At 41.0% G+C, this 27,604-nt stretch overlaps 2 protein-coding genes across 5 annotated transcripts in view; both read left to right on the forward strand.

Moving 5' to 3' along the window:
• Window positions 1-14,305: 14,305 nt before the first annotated feature.
• On the forward strand, window positions 14,306-23,817 carry LOC127630816 (protein-serine O-palmitoleoyltransferase porcupine-like). 4 transcript variants are annotated; one of them, XM_052108622.1, is made up of 13 exons: window positions 14,306-14,355; window positions 15,080-15,233; window positions 15,991-16,183; window positions 16,275-16,318; window positions 16,555-16,736; window positions 19,770-19,900; window positions 20,045-20,170; window positions 20,285-20,385; window positions 20,599-20,675; window positions 21,833-21,896; window positions 22,116-22,201; window positions 22,969-23,079; window positions 23,214-23,817. In XM_052108622.1, exons 2-13 carry the CDS (start codon window positions 15,098-15,100, stop codon window positions 23,310-23,312), a joined length of 1,350 nt encoding a protein of 449 aa, XP_051964582.1. In that variant the 5' UTR covers window positions 14,306-14,355; window positions 15,080-15,097; the 3' UTR covers window positions 23,313-23,817. The 4 variants fall into 4 exon arrangements, with proteins under 4 accessions (XP_051964582.1, XP_051964579.1, XP_051964580.1 ...); XM_052108619.1 differs by having other exon boundaries at window positions 14,314-14,527; window positions 15,061-15,233; XM_052108620.1 differs by having other exon boundaries at window positions 14,314-14,527.
• Window positions 23,818-25,062: 1,245 nt separating this feature from the next.
• Window positions 25,063-27,604, forward strand: part of LOC127630813 (cold shock domain-containing protein E1-like) — a 34,456-nt gene continuing 31,914 nt past the window's right edge. The window contains exon 1 of the mRNA XM_052108614.1: window positions 25,063-25,119. The gene's annotated coding sequence lies outside the window, so the exon portion shown is untranslated. The remainder of the gene's footprint in view (window positions 25,120-27,604) is intronic.

Consider the following 27,604-nt stretch of genomic DNA (forward strand, 5'->3'; position numbering starts at 1 on the left):
TACAGATATGATCTCAAACCTGACATTTATAGATACTGACCAGATCTCCCAATCTTCTATTTAAAATCAACACAGTCATGTTGCTATATAATGCAACATACAAAAGCTAAAAATCTGTTCCTCTTCTTGCTTTTTGGGTAATGGGTTACTTTTTGAGAATGAGGGAGGAAAGCTTGAAGGTACATGAAGTGGACAAGATGGAGAATGGATTGGGGGAGGATTGAGAGAATGGGGGAGGGCATAACATGGTGAAGCAAATGCGTAATTGTGGTTCTCTTACGAGAGGTTCTCTCGTATTGCGTAAGCTAGCTTACGCTACGGGAAAGATTAATCTTTTCTGAGATATTGAAGCCAAAAAATTATCCTTAATTTTTGTATCCATTGTCAACGCAGTGCGGCAGCTGCAGACCTTGAGTGGGCTAGCTAGCGAGCTCATAGGTTGCTCTGCGGCAACTGCTGCAGCCTATAGACGAGCTTGGGCTGAACTCGCGATCCAATGAGAGGCGTCCGCCGCTCACTGCAACAAAGCCCGCCAAAATGGCCGTGACTAGAGTGCATATAAGCGTAGTTCGTGAGGCTGGAACCCTGATTTTCATCTCTTCAGCGAAGCTCTTCGCATCTCTGAACTGGAAGCCGCGTCGCCGCTCGAGGGGCATCAAGCAAGCGTGGACAGCGCCGAAGAAGCCGGCCGTCTTCGCCACCTTCAGCCGTCCTGCGAGCTACGCCATCCGGCGACGTATCCTTTTTAAAGCAAGCTAGTTCTTATGAACTTCACAAAAGAGTACGAGCGTCTTTTAAAGATGCCTCGCTCCACTTGCGCCTCATGCCGCCCCTCTCAGCACCGGAGACCGCCACGCCATCTGGCGCTCTCTGCCTGGGACTGGGGCATGCAGAGCTCCCTCGCTGAAGGCGGATGCGATCTCTGCGAGGAGCTTCGATGTCGACCCTGCGGGCTCGACTCGGCGCCAGGACCGAGCCGCCGCCGCCTTCCATTCAGCCGCGCAGTAAAAGCGCCGCTCTCAAAGGCTGCCGGAACCAGTGGTAGAAGCGATTGCCTCGCCGAGCCCCTCCCTCGAGCATCGCCTTCACCCTCCCCGCCCACTCGGACGCCAAGCAGTTGCCGCCGAGCGGCTGCTCTGCTGCCATCTCGGACTAAGAAGCGGAGGATAAGGGCTGTTCCATCATGGCTTCGGACAGCCAGGAGTGGTCAGGCTCACACGCTCCTCCTCGCCCAGGAATCCAGCAGGACCCGCCGGAGTCGGCGGGGAACTAACGCCTCCTCACACAGGTTGTCGACCGCCTCGGGCTCGAAGTGGTCACCGCCCCTGAACAGGCTCCCAACAGACTCCACGCCGCACCTTTGCCCGCCCTCGCGAGATGGCGGTCTAAGCTGGTGCTCCCGCCTAAGGCCTGCAGAACTACTTCCGCCTGTGTTGGCCGCGCCTATACCGCCGCCGCCAAGCCGCATCTGCTCTGCATTCCATGGCCGCCTTACAGACAGAGGCTGTTTCAGATCTGACTAGCCGACTTGGGAGAAGCTGAACGCACTACGCACCGCCTCTCTGTCCGGTCTCTTCGGTTCCGCGGTGAGTGGCATTGTTGACCGCTCGAGCCCAAGCCATGAATCTCTTTCTGCCTCGTCGCGCTAGCTCCTCTGCAGGCCGCCCACGTGACCAGCCTCCTGCACGAGCCTCTTCACAGCGCCCAGCTCAACAAGCCAGACTTCTCAGCGTCGACAGGGCGGCCGCCTCGATCAAGGCTCAGACAGCCGCCTCCTGCGGGCCTCGGCCTAAGATTGTACTGAAACCTGAGCAACCGAAGTCCTCCTAGCGTTGTTGAGAAAACGACGGCTCAGTCCCGCCACGGCCGGACCACCGCCAAAGCTTCGCCCCTGTCAGTCCCCTTCTCTCAGGCTACTGCAGTGGTGGATTCAGCAGCCAACAAGCCGGTGATACTACCCGCTTGCTCAGACTCAAACGCCGCTTTCACGGCGACCCAAAGAAATCTTGTAAAGAGTAAACATGCCTTATGTGTAGAAATTGTGCCCACAATCCAGTGCTCACCCCTACACACAAGCATTACACATCCCGTGTCCCTATCAGAGCACACTCACATAAGCGGTTACGACCCGCCGAGTGTTAGAGTTAATAAACGCACCACGAGCCCATGCGCTGCCCTCTTCTGCCCGCTCTGTCACACGGCCAGCTGTATGTAAGTCCCGACGCCTCCTGTCAGTCCCCTTCTCTCAGGCTACTGCAGTGGTGGATTCAGCAGCCAACAAGCTGGTGATATTACCCGCTTGCCTGCACTCAAACGCCGCTTCCACGGCGATCCAAAATAAAGCCTTATGTATAGAAAATGTGCCCACGATTCAGTGTTCACCCCTACACACAAGCATTACACGTCCCGTGTCCCTATCAGAGCACACTCACATAAAGCGGTTACGACCAGCCGAGTGTTAGGGTTAATAAACGCACCCACCGAATCCGTGCTAGCGCCCATTCTCTGGCCGCTCTGTCACACGACCAGCCTTATGTGTAGAAAATGTGCCCACAATCTAGTGTTCACCTCTACACACAAGCATTACACGCCCGTGTCCCCATCAGAGCACACTCAAAAGCGGTTACTTAACCACTCGAGTGTTAGAGTCAATAAATGCGCCACCGAATACGCGCGGCTACCATTCTCTGCCCGCTCTGTCACACGGCCAGCAAACACTTCTCTGTATGTAAGTCCCGTGCTCGTGGCTATGCTTAGCGATCACTTAACAGACGTGACTCTTTCCCCATTCACCTCAATCGGAAGTCACTCACAGAACAGCCTGTCCATGCTGTCTGCGAGCAGTCCAGCATAAGCACAGTAAGCCGCCACACATTCTGTTCAGCTGCTGTGTGCGGCAATCAGAGCGATTTGGCCATTCACCCTCTAACATTACACTTCAAAGCGTGGGAAGATATTCCAGGGATATCCGAATGGGTGTTAAGCACAATAAAACAGGGCTATTTGCTACAGTTCGATCGCCGCCCTCCTTGCTTCAGAGCTGCTCGAAACTACTTTGAACACGGAAGCAGCGTGCATGCTTCGCTCAGAAATAGCAAACCTTCTGTGCAAAAGGGCCATAGAGAGAGTGCCGCCTCCCTGAGCTGAAGTCGGGTTTTACAGCCGTTATTTTCTTGTCCCCAAGAAAGACGGCGGCCTCAGACCAATATTAGATCTCAGGGTTTTGAACAAAGCGCTTGCAAAAGACCGCTCAAAATGCTTACAACCAGCAAACTCCTCAGCGATGTGCGCCAGGGGACTGGTTTATTTCTCTCGATCTGAAAAATGCATACTTTCAGATTCAGATAAATCCCCGTCACAGGCCATTCTTGAGATTCGCCGACGGCCAGGTTTATCAATACACCGCCCTTCCGCTCAGCCTGTCCTTAGCACCTCGTACTTTCACGAAGCGCATGGACGTGGCGCCGCACTCCCTGCGGAGTCAGGGTTTGCGAATTCTGAACTATTTGGACGATTGGCTGATTTTGGCACAATCACATACGGAGCTTCTGTCTCACAGGACAGTTCTCCTCAGTCATCTGAACAGTTTGGGCCTTGCAGTCAATTGGACCAAGAGCTCACTACAGCCCAGTCAGGCAATTTCCTTCCTTGGAATAGAACTAGACTCAGTGGCAATGACGGCTCGCTTATCTACACAGCGGCCGTGTGCAGCGACTAGCCAGCGTCATTTCAGATGAACAGCCTCACACCTCTGAAGAAATTTCAGAGAGTGCTAGGCTACATGGCCTCAGCCGCAGCAGTACTTCAGCTGGGTTTACTGCACATGCTCGCTTCAGCATTGGCTAAACACCCGCGTCTCGCCGGGCTTGGGCCACAGGCCGCCAGCCCATCAAGGTGACTCAGACCTGTATTTCAGCTCTGCAGCCCTGGACAGTGGCCGAATGGTATCAGCGGGGAGTGACAATGGGAGCTGTATCTCGCCGAAAGTCATCTCGACAGACGCTGCCCAACACGGGTTGGGGCGCGGTCCGCGAGGGCTCTCCGGTTTTCGCCTATGGTCAGTTCAGGAAAAGCTCCTTCACATAAATTGTCTGGAAATGATAGCGGTCGAGTACGCGCTCGGCGCTTTCTCCCGGTCATTCAGGGTCACCACGCCCTGGTCCGCTCGACAACAGATCTGTGGTATCCTACCTAAACCGCCAGGGCGGTGTCAGATCCAGGAACCTCTTCCATCTGACCTAAACGCATACTGAGTTGGTCCCAGTGCCACCTGCGCCGCTGAGGGCGACGCACATGCCAGGCCACCTGAACGACGGCCCGACAGACTGTCCAGAGACAATATTCCCCAGGGAATGGTCCCTGCACGCCAAACAGTCCAGACGTTATGGCACCTATTCGGCAGAGCGGAGATAGACCTCTTTGCGCCCAAAGAGAACTCTCACTGCCCAATATTTTTCTCGAAGCGAGGACGCCGCTGGCCCAGGACTGGCCCAGACGCCCGCTTACGCCTTCCCTCCCGTCTCGCTATTGCCACAGGTAATGCAGAGGATCAGGAAACGCGCCACCGGTGCTCCTCATAGCCCCGCGTTGGGAGAATCAGACATGGTTCCCGGAGCTTACGCAGCTGTCACTGACAGCCGCGGCCCATCCCAGTGAGAGCAGATTTCTCTCTCAAGCTCGCGGCACAATTTGGCATCCCCACCCAGAGCGCTGGGCTGCATGCGTGAGTGATCAACGACTACCCGCCGCTCTGCCAGAAGGAGTAATAAACACCATCATACACGCTAGAGCCCCTTCCACGAGAAGACTCTATGCGCCAAAATGGTCTGTGTTCTCAAAATGGTGCACCGACCGAGACCTGGACCCGCGGACATGTGGGGTGTCGTCGCTGCTCAGTATTTCTACAAGAGCTGCTGGATAAGGGCAGATCCCCATCCACGCCAAAGTGTATGTGGCGGCCGCTATGGCGTTCGCTAAACCCCTGCACGCCAGTCATGGGGTAAAAACGAGCTGGTCATCCGCTTCCTCAGGGGAGCTAGAAGGATGAACCCCCGCGCCTCCATCAGTTCCTATCTGGGATCTTTCTATAGTTCTCGAAACTATGAAAGCCCCCTTTCGAACCACTTCAATCCGTGGATTTGAAATACCTTTCACTCAAAACCATTTTTCTGACTGCCCTGTCATCAGTCAAACGTGGTGTCGGTCAGCGCTGCGCTGTCTTGAGTTTGGACCAAGTGACTCCAAGGTCATTTTAAAGCCTAGACACGGCTATGTTCCCAAGGTGATCGGTACTCTTTCAGAGCACAGGTCATTTCCTATCGGCGCTGCCAGCATCCGTTAGCTGAACGCGACGCCAATCTCCTTTGCCCGGTCAGAGCACTGAGATTGTATACTGCGCGCCCGCCGCTTCAGATGCTCTGAGCAGCTTTTCGCTTCGCTCGAGGGCGCACCAAAGGTCTCGCTGCTCGAAACAGACACTATCTAGATGGATAGTGGACGCTATTGCTGCTGCATACGCGTCAAAAGACCTGCCATGCCCGCTGGGCATTAGGGCTCACTCCACTAGAGGCATGGCATCCTCGTGGGCATGGTCCAGCGGGATTTCCATTCACGACATATGTGTGGCAGCGGGATGGACTTCCCTCCACCTTTGTCAGATTTTACAATATGGAAGTGCCCGCTCTGCAGGCAAAACTACTAGCGGTTTAATCACGCTACAGCTCCCTGGTGAGCTGCACTGATGGGACACATTCCACACAGACCGGCACCGCCTCTGTCGCTCCTTCCCACTATGTGCTTATGTATTACACAATCAATGACCCGCATTCTTGCCGGCCAAATATTATTTCCCCACTCATAAGGGCTCCCACGGGTCCCCCTTAATTCCCTGGGGCTCATACAGTGGATGCTTGAGCACGACGGCGCTGACAATGGGTTCCCGTGAGCGTAAGCTAGCTTACACCATACGAGAGAACCTCTCGTGAAGAGAACGTATCGGTTACCTAACGTAACCTCGGTTCTCTCTAGATGAGGGAACGAGTATTGCGTAGCTGGCCGTGCTTCGCGCCACCAGCTGACTTTTCGCTTCAGTCAATGAAAACCAGGGTTCCAGCCTACGAACTACGCTTATATGCACTCTAGTCACGCCCATTTTGGCGGGCTTTGTTGCAGTGAGCTGCGGACGCCTCTCATTGGATGCGAGTTCGCCCAAGCTCGTCTATAGGCTGCAGCAGTTGCCGCAGAGCAACCTATGAGCTCGCTAGCTAGCCCACTCAAGGTCTGCAGCTGCCGCACTGCGTTGACAATGGATACAAAAATTAAGGATAATTTTTTGGCTTCAATATCTCAGAAAAGATGAATCTTTCCCGTAGCGTAAGCTAGCTTACGCAATACTCGTTCCCTCATCTAGAGAGAACCGAGGTTACGTTAGGTAACCGATACGTTTTGCGGAGCAACCTCTTATTCTTGAGGGACAGATTGATCTGTAAAGTGTTTAATCTGCCTGTAGATCATGTAGTTTCCATTTACACACATATTAGATCATTACAATGACAATAAATGGTAACTGCAGAAATGGAAATTAAGATTCTTACAAGCTATTATTTTATCCAACACTTCTCTACATTGGTGTTTGTATTGTCAGAACGTACTAATTTCACATCGTTATGAAGTTTCTAAGAAAAATCAGGTTCAATTGTATTTCATATCTCAAACCAATTGAGACCTTTTGACCCAGACAGACATGATAAATTCTGGATAACCTCTATAATTTAGCCAAACTGCTCATAAATAAGGGCACCTCTTTTCTCTCCTGAGAGGCAATAAGCAGAACTCAGTCAGCTACCCCCGGGGCCTTAAGCCACGTCCTCTCTCCAAGGGCAGCACTTTGCAGTTAATTTAATTACCCAGCATTCCTAATACATTCCATATCTCAAATCTGAACAAAGCAAACATGTCCCACTGGCTGACAAGCATGACTGTTTCTAATTAATATTTCACCCTGCTCAGCTGAGGTGTGCCAATCACATTGTATTAAGGCTTTCGTACAGGTTCCAGAGTGTGAAGGATCAGGGTGGAGCTTGAGAAGAGAGATGCTATGATTCAGGGCCTAATTCATCAAGTCCTGTACCTGTCTCATGTGGGTCATGGTGGGGGAAGGGAAAAGTAAGTCTGCATTGGCAGTTGAGAATGACCCTCAGCTCAAATCCCCAGGTGTATAGACAAGCAGAACTGATAGGAAAGAGTTGGACCAGGCAGTAATTCAGCCATTCTTGCAACAAGAGCAACAGGGACATCTAGCTCTTAGCGGCTGCTATTACTGTCTATATCAGTGCCATGTAGAGCCTCAAAAAAACTGAGCAAATTCTGGATTCAAGGATTGGTTTTAGGTTGACAAAACTTACCAAATCCAATCAGGCTTCATTAGGGTTACGTGGTATCAAGACACTCATTACCAACTTTCTCTATCAATTCAGAGTTTGATCCTGAGGTAATGATTAGTTTACGTGCACGTTCACATGGATGAACGAGCAGCCAATCATATGCAAGTTAGCATGAGTCACATCTCGTGAGAGTCAGCGAGATTTACTTCTGCACTGAAGATGTTTATGAAAATAATGATACCTTATAAGAATTTAAACAAATTTAAAACACAACACAAGAGGATGTTAAAAAAAATTAATAATTTAAAGGCATTTACACAGCAAGTAGAAACACTGCTGCTGCTAAAGCACGAACAAAATCTGAATGTGATGAAAATATTAAAACAGATAATATACCGATGTGCATGTAACTTTATATAGGTCCACAGCAAGAACATTCGGGCTTGTAATTTTAAAAGTTTTATATCTTGATTTTAAATTTACATTTTTTTATTAAAAAGTTTAAGTATTAATTTAAATTAACTTAATATCATTTAATACTATTAGACATTAATACACTAAATAATAGGTGTACAAAAAGTATTTTGGGGTCTTGTCAGTGAAAAGTGATCCGCTCGAATTCAGTCAATGAGAACCTGACTTTTGCAGACATAGACAGACACTTTGCTGTTCCACATACCTGATCTTGTTAGAAGTCACATTCAAGTGTCATGTGGGGTGTTATGTTATTTTTTAATGCTTATTTACCCTTGGTTTTACACAGCTGTGACACCAGTTTAAGTCACTATTCAAAACAACGTTTCAGTGTTTTTAACTTGATCTTAATGTACTTAAGTGTGGTATGTATGCTAATAGCAAAAGGAGTTGTTGTCCGTAATTTTTATACATGTTTGTTGTCAAATTCAAAATGTACTGGATTGTTTTTCAGTCTTAATTTAGGGAAATATTAAGTAACATACTAAATTGACTCAAACCTGTTTGTCACTTTGAGCCAGCTTAAGGTGTCTTTTAGGGCTGGACTGGGAAGAGAAATCAGCCCGGGATTTTAAATGGCAACTGGTCCAAAAGTTGCATATGCTTTTTTCTCACAACTATTTCTGACAATATAAATGTAAGTTATTGAGGACAGTTTACAACAACAGCTGATTTTAAAGAGATGTTTCACCCATTAAATTAAATACAAAAAATTGTAATTTACTCCAAACTGTTTTCATTTAAGGGTAAACTATCCCTAAATATCCTTATATCTTTATAAGGAGACATCATTTTTCATTGTCTAATTTTATTGCTCAACTTGTTCAGCTTTTTGCGAAACCAGTTTTTCTACAAAGTTTTGGTGAATTTTAAAATCCACAAATTAGTACCAGTGTTATAAGGTCTGGGGTCAATCCCTTTTCAATTCAGGAAACAATTTTGTAAACTGAATGTGTAAACTCATAATTTTTAGTTGACAGAATCTTTGCCTTAGTTTTCTAAATGTTGGCCTAAATAAAAAAAATCTTAGTTAAATAAACTAGGAAACTAGTTGAGCAAATATTTTGAATTGGAGTCGAGTTTAGGCCAACAAAAAAAATAACAATTTAGGTGACATTTTGGAGAGAGAAATCGATTGAATGTAAAACAGCTGTGGTACTAAATAATAATTACTGAAATCACCTGAATTTTGTTTTTACAGTGCACACAAATCTGTGACTTAATTAGAAGAAATGTTTTCTCTCTACTTGACCAGCATCTAATCACCCAACTAATGTTTTCCAAGGTCAAAAGAATGTACTATATAGTGTAGTGAACACGAATTCGAGAACTGGTAAGGGAACTGATCCGCTGAACATTGGGACACTATTGAGACACGTTAGTGAGCTCGCGCATTGAAGCGCAGCTGTTATTAATCAGCACCATCCCTAAATGACACTAGGCATGATGGCACTTACAACCCACAATTCTTTGCTTCAACAGAAATTAACATAATTTGTCCGGAAAAAATTATGCAAATTTGCCCCAAAATATGATGTTCAAATGCAAGTAATGTTAATTCCCAAGTTAAAGTACCTCAGTCGATGGGTGCAGAATATGTATAGCCTAATTATTAATATATAATTAAAATAAAGTATAGACTAAAATAAACCTGTAAAATCTATTTTCTTTTCTCTATACATTATTATAACTCCCCTAAAATGTACCTCATACATTCCTTTCTAAAGGAACTTTCCCTTCTCACTCAACGCACTCATGCTTGTTAACGAGTGGCGTGCTGTCATGGCAACCATGATGAGTTCTGTTTCTGTTTGTCCTACATTGTCGTTTAAACGAGGCTTGTTTAAAGGAGGACGCTCGTTATACTGCAGCCTTCAAATGACATGTCCTATAGCACGCAGCCTGGTTCCCTGGTTTTAACGGTGCATTGTGGGGTCTTTTTAGGGAGTGAACATTTCAGTGCTCTGGAACGATTTTGTGAATGAGCCAGAGAATTAACTGATTAAGACGCACCAGAGAGCACAAGAGGGCAATAGGCTACATCCACCTTATTCCTATACTCCTTGATGCTTTGCGCGAAATGTGGGCAATACTTCCGCTATGAAGTAAATAAAGTTGTAGTTGCATGGTACATTCATTTTTTTTTAGTTGCGGTTTGATCATTCATTCATACTTCTAGAAGTGTGAGCACAACCTGATGGAGCTTAATCAGAATAATATACTGAAAGCTGTTCCATTTTTAATAGAGGTTTGTTGTTGGAGGAGGATGATTTAAAGAGTGGCTTGAGGATGTATGTAGAGCCATGAACCGCACATGTTATCCCTTAGCTCTGTAAGGACATTGTTACATGTTCCGGCCGAAACGACTTAAGCAAAACATAATACAACACTCACTAAGACCTTGTTTATAGCTGGTATTTGTTTTGTTCAGTGATTCAAAATAAAATGACTCACTTTTTGACTCGCATCTCAACATGTCTCTGTTTATTGACTAATCGTACATTATGTTGTTCTTGTACTCCTCAAACCATTTGTAACATTTGCTGTAACACAGTGCCATCTAATGGATTCTTGAAGAACAACAGGTATTGTAATTAATGCACATCATCACAGTATTAAGATGTATCTTGGGTGATCCGATTACATGTGGTCAGACACATTGCCATTGTTGCAAAAATGCATCTTCTGTGAGCACTTGTGACATATAGCATCATTAAATAAATTAATAAAGCAGTAAAGACAGAGAATGTCACAAAAGACAGAGAAACTTCAGCTGAAATTTCATCTACTGCGAGTGCACACGAAGACATGCTGAAGATCTGTAAAGTTCTTGTACATGTAGATATAAGCTCTTTTTCAAATTTACCCGATACAGTTATTTCCTTTTAAGTCACCAGAGTCATAAACAGTTTAAACTGTTGATTAGGAGTGGCTGATTGACAGATAAGGAGTGGCGCTTCGCTCCATACTGGACAGTGTTTCAAATGCTTTTTTAACTTCCGCCGAATGTATTTTATGTGATTTGATCTCAAAATGTTTTTGCACCCCATTTAGACCTGTATTTAGTGCTGATCACTTGTCATCGGATCATGCAAATCACATCCAAATATCAGCTGTAAGTGGGGTCTAAATCACCGCTTACATTAGCGAATGCTCCAGAATAACTTCCGATGGAAGTTCATCCCACATCCATTTACCCACTAATACCTCCAGGAATAAGGTGGATACCAGGGCTGGACTGGGAAGAGAAAACGGCACAGGATTTTACATGGCAACTGGCCCAAAACTTGTTGGGGGGTGTCCTTTTCTGCATATCGCGGCGCCGTTTTGTGGTCCGTTCTGCATAACGCGCCGGCACATTTTAGCTTATCGCGGCCCGTTTCACAGCCGATCCGCCGGCCCGCTCGGTTTTCCCGATGGCCAATCCGCCCCTGATCGGCCCCAAAGAGCGTCGGACCACCGGGAAAATGCCCGGTATTCCAGATTACCAGTCCAGCCCTGGTGGATACACATGGACTAACAAGGTTAACAAGAAACACCTGGGTAACAAGGAACAGAAACAAGACCAGTAACTAAAACATGATTTAAAATTAAGAGTCCAGAACATGTGTTACAGAGAATGAATCATGAATCTTTATAATTTTTTTTATGACTTTTATTTCTATTGACAATGCAGTCAGTGACATTTACAGAAAGGATTCCAGGTAACGAGAGACAGCAGTCTCACATGCAGGAACTAAATTTAGACTGAGTTTGTCTGCCATATGAAAAATTACCATGGAAACAACGGTCACGGTGTTCCAGTGCCTCACTTGTAGTGAGTGTTACAATGCATCCTGAAATCAGCCATAGCAAGAGACACACCACAGCAAAAGTGCATTATTTATATAGCCTATATCACACAGCAAAAAAAAAGAAACGTCCTCTCACTTTCAACTGCGTTTGTTTTCAGGAAACTTAACATGTGTATATATTTGTATGAACAAAGATTCAACAACTAAGACATAAACTGAATACGTTTCACAAAAATGTGACTAACAGAAATGTAATAATTTGTCCTTGAACAAAGAGGGGGGTTGATTCAACTCCTTTTTTATTATTGATTTGATTTCTGAATTACTATACATTATATGCATGTCTACATTTTCCTTTGCCATTAATTGTTTTGCTAATTTATCTGCTTCCTCATTCCCTGATACTTCCCATGCACAAGAACCCATAAAAACTGAACTGTCTTATTTGTCTGCAGCATTATATATAATATCTGAAGAATCTCTATCAATATATCTTGTCTAGTTTCAGACTATTGAGCTTCTAGACATAACAGAGCTCAGCTTGAATCTGAATATATGAGAGTTTCGTTTAATTCCATATATTTTATTTCGTTAATTGCTTGCAAAATTGCTTGTAATTCTCCTGTAAACCTTCACCTTGTTTCTAATTGCTATTGTACACTTCTCATTCCACCATGGAACTATTTTCTCCACCCTCTTTCCTTTACTTTTTGGGATATATTCTTTTGAGCATTCTGTTTCACTGAAACTAATTCTATATTTATCCTTTCAATATCTTTGCCTTCATTAATCTTGATCATTTTCATTTCTTCCTCACTTATTATTTTGTATTTTCCCCAGTTACCTTTCTAAAACTCCCATTTTCCTGTTTTTCCTCGTTTTTCGCTCCTTATCTCATTATTTATAATTGTACTTATTATAGGAAAATGATCACTACCAACTGTATATTTCTTTGATACCTCCCAATGTATTATCCCTCCTAATGTATTTGAAACAATTGTTAGATCTGCTGCTGACTCCCTTCCTTCCTTTTTACAATGTTTTCTTTCAAAAACTTTTTCACAGTACTTTTATTCTCTTATGTTCATAATGTCGTGTTAAATGCTTATTTTATTTTATATTGTATAGTGTATATTGTTATAGTTTTTATTTGATTTGATTAATTTCCTGGCACTTTATTTTAATTCTATCTTTATTGCTATTTGTTACCATTTTATTATTATTATTATTTGTCTTGTCATTATCTGTTTTTAAATTGAAAATTGAGAGAGAGAGCGAGAGAGAGAGACGAGAGAGAGAGAGAGAGAGAGAGAGAGAGAGAGAGAGAGAGAGAGAGAGAGAGAGAGCTGAAGCCTAAAACCAGTCCCCTTTGTCAGCTGGCTCTGAAATTCACAAACCCACTAACAACTAACAAACACCAGTTTCAGACTAGCACTGCTGAACAAAACCAGATCAGAATAAACAAATCATAAAAGAAAGCAAAAATTCATATTTGGACCATTGGGAAAATGAAAGTAAAAACCAAAGCAAACTGGATGTTACACAGAGACACACTTTCTCCTTCACTGTGAGAAATGTACAGAGTTGAGAGAGAGATACCTCCACAAACTCTAAAAGCTAAATTCATTTTTGAGCTGCACACCCTCAGAAACCAATCACTGCCTTAATGTACTTCATTCAAGGTACTTTTATTTTCTTATGTTCATAATGTCATGTTAAATGCATATTTTATTTTATATTGTATAGTGTAGCTATATTGTTATTATAGCTTTTATTTATTTGATTCATTGCCTGGCACCTTATTTTAATTATATCTTATTATTATTTGTCTTGTCATTATCTGTTTTGTGTATTAATGCTTTGGCAATATTGTATGTAAACACAATCATGCCAATAAAGTACTTTTAAATTGAAATTGAAAAATTGAGAGAGAGAGAGAGAGAGAGAGAGAGAGAGAGAGAGAGAGAGAGAGAGAGAGAGAGAGACTGGCTGGTTTGAATATTTCTGTAAATGCTGATCTACTGGGATTTTCACGCACAACAGTCTCAAGAATTTACTCAGAATGGTGCCAAAAGCAAAAAACATCCAGTGAGCAGCAGTTCTGTGGACGGAAATTCAACACACGTTGACCTTGTTGCGACACTTAATGCGCTCAGTTGTCACAACGGGAATTTTCTGTTTATTGACAATGATTTCTGAATAATGCATTTGATTTTTAAATATGAAATATTAAAGAAAAAAGCCATCCTTCACAGTCTGCAGACTATATAAAATGTATGCTATTAATGGTTTGTAAGCTAAATGTAGGCTAAACTAAAAAAATTCTGAAACACAAAACAATTAATGAAACACCAAATTTGGAAATGATAACAAAAATGCAATATACAAAAACTAATATGAAAATGGTCCCACCCTTGTCCTAATCTGGCTTTATAGTATGGTTAAACATGTTATATAATAATAATAATAATAATAATAATAATAATAATAATAATAATAATAATGGATCCCTTTGTTGTTTTATTTTTTCACTTGTATAGATAAATAAAAAAGAACAGAGAATTTGTAAATCAGTTTATTCCCTTCATAAATCAAAGCCTCCTTCAGACAGTCCAAAGGCACTCGAGCACCTCCACTGGCTCTGCGGAGGAACTGAATACAAACAGTACGCTGCTGGAGTCAAGTTTGGTTGAACTCCGACTCTGGTATGTTCATCAATTCTAAAGCGCGAGCGTTTTTTGAGGCTTACATATGCTTATGATCTTTTTAACGGGATGAAAAGGACATCTGGACGACACATTTTTACTAGACATTTTCACATCCCACTTCCGGATGTAACATTGTAGCGCAGGACACCGAATTTGCCTCTGGAATCTGGTAAGAATCACTGTTGTGAATTGCAGCAATGAACGTTCACGAGTCAGTGCGTCGACGTCTGGTCGGGTTTTGTCTAAAAAAATCTGCGCGTAGTTACAAGTTCTTGATAAACGAACATTTTTCACTGTGTAGGCTATTCAAAGCATCTATGTGTGAGGCAGATATCGTTACAAAGTATCATCCGTATCCGATAAAAGTTAAAGGTCTAGAAACAACCCGCACGTTCGTGCGTTTCGATGGAGATTCGAACTACATCTCGTGCAGATAATTATGTAGAAAGCAATAAGGCCTGTCGATCTCGAGACGGTTCACCCTCATATCGCTGCATTATGTAACCTCTCTTTAAGAATGAAGGAGGTGGGTATTATATAAACACAGAATTTGCCAAATCTTTATGATAATTCCAGAATGTTCTGTCCCTGTCTATCTCAAACCTAAACTGTTCTTAGCATGCAGTTTATTTATGTAAAATTGTCCGATAATCATACAATATAGTAATACTGATAATAATAATAAAGTCTCTCATCTTCAAGCGCCGTCTGTGTATAACAGCATTCCAAGGGCATCGCTATGGATTCCTTTGGACGGCTGGAGTTCCTGCGGGCTCTGGCAGAGGGTTGTGTGCTGCCCACTGCCCAGCAAGGTGTGGAGCAAGTGTGGCAGCTCCTGCTGGTCTGCCTATTGTGCCGGGTCATCTGTAGACTAGGTGAGTCATCATGCTCACCCAGGTCACTACACCAGCCTTCTAACACCTGTTATACAGACCCAGATTTCCCCCAAAGGACAGGACCAATGTTATACTGGCTGATGTATTTGAGATGCTCTTCAAAGCCAGATGTTACTATTGGGAATGGGGATTGTAATTCTTCTTTATTTATGAAAGGCATGGCATACCAAATGTGCCACTCTAATGTGTTTGTATTCGTGAAGGAATGCTTGGTTGTAGTATCATGGATTTTCTATACACACTTAGTACCTCCATCACTGACCCCTACGTTTTTACATGGATAATTGTCAAAAAGAAAATGTACCAATTTAATAAACCTCGTATCTTACAAAACTTACACAAAGTCAATTTTTTACTGAATAAAGACTTTCATTTCAGTCTGTTCCTCAGACAAAGCTTATCCTATGGCTTCAGAAGACTTTTATTTGCAGCATATAGAAAAGAGCAGCTTAGATATTCTGCTAAATGTGTGGGAATCTACAATTGATATTTCCTTTTGACACAATAAAGCAGGACACTGTATAAAAATTCAATTTACACACATACATACAGTATATGAATATATGATCCCTTTAACTCACCATATGGACTGAATGGCTCTTTTGTGGTTTTAAAACAATGTGTATAGTGGTGAAATTATTCACACTTCATCTTGTTATATTAAACTCCTGTTGTTGAATCAGTCCATCTGTTGAGTCTTGATGAAGCAGGGTAATGCTGTGCCTATCATTGACAGGTGTCTCGTCTCATGTGAAGCATCTGAGCTCACTGGCAGGTGGCCTGTATGTGCTGTACGTGTTCTTTGAGCTGCATATGATGTGGGTGATTATCCTGAGTCTCCTGTGTTACCTCATCCTGCTCCTCTGCATAAACTCCAGCAGCAAAGGGGTCTTCCTCTCCCTTGTCATCCTCATCTACATGCTGATGGGGTCTGTTTTCCTCTGGCAGTCATAAAACAACTGCATTTTACAGAATTAAACCGCTCCATAACCTAACTGGTTTTGTTCATTTTCATTATAGTGAGCTACACATGATAGATGCAGCAACCTGGCATAAGATGAGAGGTGAGTTTAGAATTTGCCCTTTGTATGTTGTTATTATTGTGTTATCGGTATTTCACAAAGTAATCATACTTATTCATAATTATTTAAATAAATATTGAAATAAAACAAATATTCAGAATTTTTGTAGTATTGCAAGTCATTTTTAAAACACTTTTATTAAAATGCAGTAAACTACTCGTATTTTAAAACTAAGAAAAATGGATTCAGAGCTTTTTTTTTATTTTTGTTGTGTCCAGGCTCTCAGATGGTTGTGGCCATGAAGGCGATCTCTCTGGCCTTTGACCTTGATCGAGGTGCTGTGTCCACCTTTCCTTCCCCGCTGGAGTTTATCGGATACCTCTTCTTTGTGGGAACCGTTGTCTTTGGCCCATGGATCAGTTTCAACAGCTACACAAATTCTATTAATGGCCGCAAAATGGTAAATAAGATTTGTTTTAATTATCAGCTTATATAGTTTTATCAGGTTATGATGAAAGAAAAGCCACTTGATGCTGCAAGATGGATAAGAATCTCTTAAAATGTAATTCTTTATAGCAGTGATTCCCAACCAGGAGTAGTTTCAGATGTAAGCAGGTTCAAGAGTGTACTTGAAATATTTTCTGTGTTAAACCTATAAAACAGAAAAATAATAGGTTAAATAACTAATCATGATTAATCTCTTGTTTTTTTTCCCCCGTTTCTTTTAAACAAAAGAAAATAGTAATAGGAAATTGTCACAAAATAATGTGTAATATTATAATAATCTGATAAATGGTATTTAGTGAATAAGAACTAATTTCTGGTTTGATGAGGGGGTACATGAGCCTTGCTGATGAGGCTGTGGGATATATATATATATATATAAAACTCATATATGACAAAAAAGGTTGGGAAACCTTTGTCCTCTAAATAGGGCTGGGCGATAAAACGATATCGATATATCATGATAAAGAAAATCCATGATAATCTTTTGAGGAATTTTCGATATTTACTGCATGTCGCTAAAACACAAGCAGTTCGGCTTTCTCAGGCTGCATTTCTACTGGAGCGGACGAAATCCGCTCCCTGGCACTCGCAGCGCTAGGAGAGAGCTTGCTCCACACCGCTGCCAATCCTACGATGCACCTTGCGAGCATGACGCTCGGGTTTCATAGGAATTAATTGAAAACTCTCTCAGCTTCGCTCACAACGCACCAGTGGTAACGTAGGGTCAGACTGGATAAACTTGCTAATGCTAGCTGCCTTGCTAACAATTAGGGTACGTCAGACACCGGATTGATTCCATCCACACCGCAAGACTTCATGACAACGGTTGCGCCCTCTCATCGCCTCTAGTGAAGGGCGCGACAGAACAACAGTGATGTGGACAACAGCTCTGATCTTTCTGCGCTGTGTTCTTGAATACGCTGAAACTCGGCGGGGTTTGAGACCGCGAGCGGGGAGGGGCTCGCTGCCGACCGCCTGGAGCGGGAGACCCCCTGCCAGGGGTGGGGGAGACCCCTTCTGTTCCCCGAGAACGCGGCGGGGCGTTCCTTCCGCCAGGGGCTGGAGGACTTCCTCTGATCCGCCTGGAGAGGCGTGGCTGTTGTCCGATAGAGGGTGGAGGAGTGGCCGAGGAACAAGCTACGGCGTATCGGAGAAGTGGCGAGTAAGTGTTTTTTTTTCATCTCTCTCTCCTCTCTCTCTCTCACTGCCGATCCGCGTTGGCCTTTTCCCTCTCGTTTAAATTTTACAGTGTTTTTTTGGGGGGGTACTACACTGTTACAGGAAGTAACCCCCCAGTGTAATTATATCTGTTTCCCTCCCCTTGTCCCCAGGTAGACGGGGATGACCTGCCAGCTGACGGGGCTTAGGGCACGCCCTCCCCCAGGGAAAGAGATGGGGGCTCCCCAGCCTGAGAGAACGAGGGAGGAATGTGGCAGGGCGGAGGGTGGGGCCGGGTCGTGATCCTACACTCCCGGTCCCGTATTAGGCTAATCAAGCCTCCCGAGAGGGATAAAGATCGACTGCAGAGGATCGTGCGGGAGAGAAAGATTGTTTACGGACATGTCCGTCATGTGTGTGTTTATGTTGTCTTTTAAGTTTATGATTAAACTATTATTTATATTGAAATTCCGGTTCTCGCCTCCTCCTTTCCATTGACTCCTTTACAATGAGTTAACGTGGTTTCAAAGCTCCTTTTAGACCATAACATTTTCCCTTCTAAATGTATCTTTATTAATCAGCATGTTACGAGCCTTTAATAATAAACAAATCGATTTCTGTTCTAATTTTGTGAAAATTAATTAGATGTCTGGAATAAGGAAAGACTAAAATTACTAGTTGGTAGTCTCTCACGATAATGATAATATACAAATGTTTTTTCCATTTTTTAAAAAAACGTTTTCAACATTTTCTCTGGGGACACCCCTGAACCCACATTCAGCATCATTCCACAGTCACAAGGGCTTCTATGCCCCATACTTTGGTATCTGAATCTAAAGAAATATTAAAAATATTTAATTTTAATTTAAATATATTCCAACAAATACTGGACTGCTGTCACGATGCTTCAGAACAAACAGATGATCTTTTAACATTCATTTTCAATTGATAAACGGTAAAATTGGTAAAATATCCTGCAGACCCCGGTGCTTTGGCCCCTGTGTAGTTTTGTAGAGACTATTTTGACGGTTTAGAATTTATCTTTTCTTCCGTCAACTTTGAAATAAAAAAAAGAAAGTGCATTGTGTAAATGTATATTGTGGTAAATATCGAACATATAAAAAAGATTATCGTGATAACAATTTTGGCCATATCGCCCAGCCCTACCTCTAAATACACAGATACACGCACAGCTTTTGACATTTAAATAAATTTAATGAGATCCATTTCAGGCTGTTAAATGGGAAAATAATTGTTTCCTTGATGAAGAGATGTTGTGCTGAACACATTTTCAATCATTTTCATCATTTACTCACCCTCATGCCATCCCAGATGTGTATGAATTTCTTCTGCTGAACACCGATATTTCAGCTTTGTAGGTCCTTTGTAGGTGTGGGTGAGAAACTGATCAATATTTAATACTTTTTTTACTATTAATTATCCTCCTTGCCCAGTAGGTGGCGATATGCACAAAGAATGTGAATCTCTTAAAACAAAAGAAGATAGTAAAAAGAGACTTAACTATTGTTCTCTTTCTCACCCAAACTTATCATATCGCTTCTAAAGATATGGAGTTAACCACTGGAGTTGTATGGATTACATTTATGCTTCCTTCATTTGCTTTTGGAGCTTAACATTTGTGTACCCATTCACTTGAATTATGAGGACCTACAGAGCTTAAATATTCTTCTAAAAATCTTTGCTTTTGTTCAGCAGAAGTCAGAAAGTCTTACACATCTGGGATGGCATGAGGGTGAGTAAATGATGAGAGAATTTTCAGTTTTGGATGAATTATCCCTTTTAATATCTATCCAACTCTCTCCTGCAGAGTGTTGCCTGGTTTGGAAAGATTGCTCTGAGCTTTCTGAGGAGTCAAATCTGCTTGGTTATTTCCAACTGTATTGCTCCTTATCTCTTTCCTTACTTCATTCCCATCTATGGAGATGGACTTCCTCGTAGGTGAGCGGCAATTCCCCTACCCCTCCCTTATAGTGATTTTACCTTTAGAGGCTAGGTTTTTGTTTGGAAATAGATTGGCTACCATGAATGACTTATTACATTTTATCAAATGTTTTGTTATTTTTGTTGGCCTTATGCCCTCAGGTGGCTTCACGCTTATGAAAACGCAGTGTCCTTCCACTTCAGTAATTACTTTGTCAGCTACTTGAGTGAAACAACCACTGTATTGGCTGGAGTTGGATTCTCTGAGCACAAAGACAACCTCAAATGGTCAGTCGTATGTATATTCTTTATCTCTCTTTCTTTGATACTCTTTCAAATTTCTTTGTTAAATGCAGGAGTTATTGAAAGCTCTTATATGATATACTATTTTGTCATTCAAAGGGATATCTCCGTAGCTAAGCCTCTGAATGTGGAATTTCCGAGGTCCATGGTGGAAGTTGTTACTTCTTGGAATCTACCCATGTCAAAGTGGCTGAATGCATGTATGTGCCTTAAAATGTTTTTTTCTTGTTTTACTTTCATGTTTGCAACATGTTATTGATACATATACAGTGGTTCCAAAAAGTATCTGGACACTTAAGCCACACTCAAATGTATGAATGTCATTGCATTTTATTAAAAAAAAAGTTTTGTTTTTAGGCCACTGTATGTCATGTATTTATATACAAATATTCTCTGAATGTTTCTGCGCACAGATGTTTTTAAAAGTGCACTCAGACTTGGAACATTTCCTGCTATTTTGGTGACCTACACAGCCAGTGCATTATTACATGTAAGTATGATTTGTAACTCTTTTTGTTATAATTTTCCTCAGTGGTAGTCTGTATTTTGAGGGATGGTTTGTTGGTACAGAATCAGGTGCCATCTGTTTAAATGGATTTTAGTTTTGTAAGGCTAATGAAAACAGCTGATCCAGAAACCAGTTTCCTTTTTAACATGGCAGCTTAAACGAATATGGTGTCTTATCTCAGAACACCATGACCCAGATTTAAAATGCCTTCTAGAGCTGGTATGGTTGGATAATTCACTCACTGCTGACTAGCTTGTCACATAGTAAGCATTGCAGTTTTGCCTGTTAGGTAGTGGCCTAGTCTGTAGAACAGATAAGACTGTAAGTCAATCATGCTAGATTACCAGTTTGAACTTTAATAAGAATAAAAGATGCTATAAATCATTTTTGGAATACTACACATAAAATGTCCTTACTCCTTGACAGATGTAACTGAAATAGGTGTCCTAAGAAATCACACCTGTCTCTATAACAGCCATAGGCTCTATAAATGGCACAGAAGTATATGGGGCCTTTTTTAGTCAGAACGTTAGCTAATCAAAAACCCTCTCTGCCTGTGAATCATTTTGCAAATTTTTGTTTGCAGATATGTCTTTTGAAGTAGAAGTCGAGTGATAGTGGATTTAGCAGATACTGATAACGAAGGTGGTGGAAAGGGCCAATAATAAATTAATCGGCCTCACGTTTTTTTTTTTTACAGATTTATATAATGTTAAAAAAACAATTCTTAGTCTTTCCTTACTATGACAGGCAAAGACATTGAGGCTACAAGAGTCCAAAATTCATAATATCCCATAAGAAGTTTATTGTGCAACCTAAATCCCAATTATAACCAGAAGAATGAGAATTTGGTGCATAACCTGGATTTTTCTTCGTTACAATGCTCTATATGTAAACATTTACCAAATCAAGCTTTTATAGCCTATATACCTTCATCAGATGAAGAGTTTTGTATGTGTATATTTCCACCAGTCGGCTAAGTCTGGCAAAAGAGAACAAATGTTGTTCATAGAAATGCCTTTTCATATCATATTTGGGTGGAGACCTCTGCTGGTTAATATTGGAGATTGCACTTTTCAAAAATGGATTGACTTTTGTTTCAGTGTTATAATTACATGATTAAGTCATTGTGTTCACAGGGTCTCAGCTTCCATCTTGGGGCAGTGCTGTTGTCTTTGGGTTTCATCACTTATGTTGAACATGGTAAAATATATCTTTCATTTATGGCATGGCATCAGTAAAATTACAAGAAATTTGATAATCAATTAAATGAATACTTTTAATAAGTGTATACAACCAGCATTGAACACTTGTTATGCAGAATGCCATTTTCTGTCACTTTGACATGTGAAGCTGTGAATTGTGTCTCTTAACTTGCATATCCAACAAGACTGAACTGTCTGTCTTTGTTTCCTTCTCCAGTTCTGAGAAAACGGTTGGCAGCAATTTTCAATGCCTGTATACTGTCGAAGCATTGTCCAAGTGACTGCCACCACCAAAATAAGAAGGTGATCTATTCCTCTGAGTTTAGGGTTGTTTTAATCTTTTGTTCAGGGTTCCCACTGTCTTGGAAAACCTGGAACTGTCAGGGAATTTTAAAATTGTGATTTCCAGGCCTGTAAATTGAACAAATCTTTAAAACAATGGAGAAGTGATGAAAATCTATATAGTGAATATAAATGTTTCTAGTTTTCCTCTGCTTAAATATCATCAGTTATATATTGCTCTTGTATGGAGTAAAAATTGCTCGGAAGCCATAGTTATGTCTGATTTAATGAATAGGTCAAAACAGTTCACAAATCAGTCTGAATCAAAAGGACTTTTTTTTTTTTTTTTAATCTCTATCCAGCAAACCCAAATGACTGGAAAGGTCATGGAACCTTAAAAAGGGTGAGACCAACTTATAGTGGCTGCTGTAGTTAAGGGACTATTATTAGTGATTAGAATTAGTTTAATATTGTTTTGGTTCTAGTGAAGTGTGAGATATCAACTTCATGATTATTCCCACTTAAATGGGTACCTTTCAGCTAAAGTCACCTTTTCTGAAGCTAATTTGCCCAAATTGTTTAAAATGTTCTACATTTTCCTTATTAAAATGATTTTAAAGGTTTACTTTTTAAGCTTTAGCAAACATTTACAGATGTTTTAAGTACAACAAATAGCTTTAAATACAACAAACAAATCGACTAAAAATGTACATCTGGAAAACCTGCTATGCTGTCACCTTTTTCACCTCAAGTGTTTGCATCCCTGCCCTTTTTCTTTTTTATAACAGGCTGTGTGGGTGTATGGTGTTAACCTGTTCTTCAGTGCACTATCAATATTCCATCTGACATACCTGGGCTCACTGTTTGACTCTGAAATGGACAACACGAATGCAGAGGAGGTGAGCATTTCCTTGTGCGTTCTTTTGTTATAAACAATAATGGATGGACATAATATGTAAATGTTTAATTTATTTAACTTATTTTGTATAAAGACATAGCAATATAATTTCATCATCTCCCTCCCCTCCCTCAGGGATACATGGCCAGTCACACCATTCAGAAATGGTCGGAGCTGAACTGGGCCAGCCATTGGGTGATGCTTTGCAGTTTTGTGTTTTATTGGCTCATTTAAAGGGCAGAGTATAAGATTTATTTACTAATCAGAGGACTGAAACTGAACCTTTAAAGATGTGGGTGCTTGTGGACAAGCCTTTAGCTGCTGAGATCCTATGGAGTGCAGTTTTCGACACAGTTGTCAGAGTAACCACATCTACCCTGCTGTCTTTCACATGGAGAAGAGCGTCATGGATTAAGTGCCTTATGACTCATGTTGTTTCAAGAATCATGTTTTGATAATGTTAAGAGTACATATTCTTTTTATTTAGATTAGGTACATTTTTGGATTAAGCAAACGGATGAAAATTATATAACTGCGCAATGTATGTGTTAAGTATTATTTGTATCTTTTTTTGTTAGTTGTTACTTTGAATTGCTTCATATAGTGGATAACAGATTCTGTGTGACCATGTATGTTATTGTCACTTGTATAGGATATGTCTTGATGCTGTAAACATGTTTTGTAGTTTTACCAAAAGGTGTAGATTAGGTCTGACATTATTATTATTTTCTAATAAAATTGCCTCAATTTCTTATGATTAGCTATTTACTTAGATATTTGCCTGTTTGGGCACTTTTTATTGTTTCAACTACTTGGATTGAAGTGCCTTTATTTAGGGTACAATACTTAGTTGACAGAGCAGCCTGTATTGTGGCAGTATCATTGTACATGAATGATGTCACTTACAATGGTACATTTTCAAGTCAAGTCAAGTGGTTTGATAAATACTTTGGTACTAAATTATTTCCTATTCATGTATTTACAAAGTACTTTAAAGAAAACCACTATTTCCCAGGTACATGTTCAAAACACATGGTAGTACCATTTTTGTGTGGGTTTTGGTGTGTTCATCTTTTTATAAAGAGATAGGACAGAGTGAGAGTGGAGAATGAGTGCAGAAGAGCCTGGGTAAATCTTTTTACCATGTACTCAATCTGATACAAGCTAAGTTTTAAGTCACAGATTAGAACATCAGAGCCCTTTTTATGCTATCTATCTATCTATCTATCTATCTATCTATATATATATATATATATATATATATATATACACACATACATACAGTATTTTTATTGCATATTACAAAACAGTATTAGACAAATACAGGGAAAAAAGTTTTAAAAGGCAAAAAACTGAGAGGGGAAAAAAAGGTCATAATATCTTACAAATGTGACATTTGTGCCATCATGAATACGTTTGGGAGACTAGAGTAAATCTGAGACATTTAAATAAAAAAAGAATCCGGAAATTTGTTCTTATGAATAAAACATTTACACTGCAAAAAAAAAAAAAAAATAAAAAATCAACTGCATGGTTATTACTTGACAAATAGCAAATTTATCTTTCCGTGAAAATAATAGCAGTTTATAAAGAGAGACAAATAGGATTTAATCCTTCCCAAAAGGAGTGTCCTAGCACACACTAAAATAAACTATGCAGACATTTTTTCTCAATTTTACAGAATGCACAAAGTGGACACATCAGCAAAAGTAGCAGTTAGACTATTTGTTTGATATGCAACTCATGTCTTGTTAGAAATGCAATGTTTATCAGGTGTGGCCGGTCTCTTTAACAGTAAAATGTGCATTTAAGGGATGTATAGATGCAAAGCAGCCATTGCCTTACACCGAAGCTCTTACGTGTTTGTCGATTTTAGTCAAATTTAAAGACAGATATCCAAATTGTGACCCCTGACCGATTAGCGTTTCACCATAAAGCTCACAAGGTACTATAAAATATCGCGAGACTTTCATAGCATCTTACTACGTAATGTGCCGTGCTGCTTATGGCGGCGCTGGTGACAGTGCTGAAAGCTGTTGGGGTGAGTTTTTGTATTTTTTTAAAGAAAGTTTGCATGTTACACGACTCTCACACAGATATATTATCGTGGGGGTTCAGTGCGTGCATTTAATGTACTGTTTGTCTATTGTCTTGAGTGTTTTACCAGTTTAACTGTCTAGGGTGGGGGCAGTGTTTCCCCTGCGTGTGCTCTAGGCGTGTTAGCCAGCAGCACACAGTACAGTTACTACATCTATGACAAAGTCAACTTATAAACCATAAAACCGACATTTCGATATCTAGCCCGCTACTCTGTCGTGGCATACGAATCGTTTATATAAAAAAAAAGATCAGCCACTCCAGTCGAGGCGATAGCAACGGCCCAGCGTGACCCGACAGCCTCCACCGTGTCTTTTGTTGTCGGTCTGAGTGATTTATTTTAAGCCTGATTGGACCATTGTCTTGCCCGCTTCATCCAACACACTCGCATTATGAAGCTCTAGCTAAACTCTCTCTCTCTCTCTCTCTCTCTCAGCAGAAGTGAGTCGTAGGTGAATTGATCTGGCTTTTATGAAAATAGGGGAGAAGTCGCTTCAAATACAACCCAGAGATTCCCAGTTTAAACTTTCTCGTTTGTATTTTAAACGTCCTTTTAATCTACTATTTTATTAATTTTAATAAAGTTTCGAGTGCGTCCACGTCACGCGCTTTGTTTAATAAACTTACTCGCAGGAGGCAGGATCAAAGTGTTAAATCAGATCGTTTAAAAATGTCTGTCTTTTCCGCTTTTTTCCTACAATTCTTCAAGCAATAGTTCACCCCAATAGAAAAGGAAAAATGTCATGTCTTTCCAAAGCAGTGTTCGCCAAAGAGATATTTTGTGGAATTTGAGCAGCCTTTTCCATTTAATAAAAGTGAATTTGTGATTTTTATATTGTCAAGCTGACAAAAAGCTCCATAAATGGGTATGAAATTCTCTACTTTTGATATGCCCATCAGCAACACTGGCAAGTGTATGTTCAATTTTACCAACGCCTTTGATTTTTCATATACAACTTTACCAATTTTATTTTGGATTATAATCTAAAATACCAGGCCATTATTGTTATCGTGATGATTGGAACATTCAAGTGGAGGCTAATGAGTAGACAATCGCAGAAGAGAAACGTCTTGTATGAGAACTATTTCTGAGGTTGTACTAAATTGACACACATGACCATTTATCTGTAGTCCCAATGTTGTTGCATCCTGAGATGTTCTGAGATCATATGCAGCGTTCTCATAGATTACATTTTTTTGTAAATTGTTTCCAGATGAAGTGATGGTGAGAACTCTCATGTGTCATGTGTATGTTGCACTTCGACAGGTTTCCTTTTGTTTGTTCTTCAAAATAGTACCAAGTGTGCTGCTTTCAATGTGCATCTTTTTGTCTAATGGCATTTCTTGTCATTGTCACTCTGAGACGTCTCAAGTCAAGTGGTTTTTATTGTCGTTTCAACCATATACAGTTAGTACAGTACACAGCAAAACGAGACAACGTTCCTCCAGGACCATGGTGCTACATAAAAACAACAAAGGAAGTCTTACAGGTTGCCCGCCACAGTGGCAGCTAGATGAGCAAAATAACCTGCCACTGTGTATGAGATACCTGCATTTGACAGGTGGCAGATGGTAATTTCATTCCCTGACTATAAAAGCAGTCCATAGGTTACATTTCATGCACTATATTCCAAGTCTTCTGAAGCACAGAAGAGATTTGAATCCTACTGGAGAGAGATTTTCAAATAAAATTGCCTGAAATATTTTCACACAAGGCTATTGTATTGTGGCTTAGATACGACTGAAATTATGAACCGAATTTGACCCTGTTCCCAGTAGTATTTTGAATATGTTTGATCGAGCCTGACTGATTTTAGAGGGGGAAAATTCACCAATTACCAATCTAGTTAATTTGAGCTGGAATGAAAACTGACCTTTTCTATGTGGATTGTTCACCACCAATTTTGCACCCATATTACTACGCAAAGGTACTCTGAAGGCTGCTTTCATAAACTTAAATGTTTATTAAAGAATATTTGTTATTATTTTGCATTGTCAACAAATTCTAGAAACGACCACTGAGAAAATAAAGAATAAATAAAAATACAATAAATGGCTTAAACATCAGTACTGTATGTTAAGTATCAGTTAGTTGCTGACCATTAAAATAAAGAATAAATGGCTAAATAAACATCAGTACTGTATGTTTAATATCATTAAAATGCTGACTATTTAAATTCTGCTAGTCAATAAGGGGCAGATTGTAAAAAGAAAAAAGCATTTACACCTGAAGAGAGGAAAAACAGCGGTGTTGCACTGTATTCTACTATACAAGTTTAGGGGAAACTTAAGCAGACTTTTATATATTAAATGTTTATAAATGCAACAACTGGAATTGTTCGGTAGAAGGGGGTACCAAACTGTGAATCCTTGAGAAAACAGTTTGTTGAATACATGTTTACACATTAGCTTCCACTCAGCTGCCAAGC

Source organism: Xyrauchen texanus, chromosome 37, assembly GCF_025860055.1.
Source record: "Xyrauchen texanus isolate HMW12.3.18 chromosome 37, RBS_HiC_50CHRs, whole genome shotgun sequence".
Taxonomy (NCBI): Eukaryota; Metazoa; Chordata; class Actinopteri; order Cypriniformes; family Catostomidae; genus Xyrauchen; species Xyrauchen texanus.

Coding starts and splice junctions, on each gene's coding strand:
- LOC127630816 (XM_052108622.1), top strand. CDS start 15,098: ATGGATTCCTTTGGACGGCTGGAGTTCCTGCGGGCTCTGGCAGAGGGT. Junction 20,676..21,832: donor CAGCCAGTGCATTATTACAT/GTAAGTATGATT, acceptor TTGTGTTCACAG/GGTCTCAGCTTCCATCTTGG. Junction 21,897..22,115: donor CATCACTTATGTTGAACATG/GTAAAATATATC, acceptor TTCCTTCTCCAG/TTCTGAGAAAACGGTTGGCA.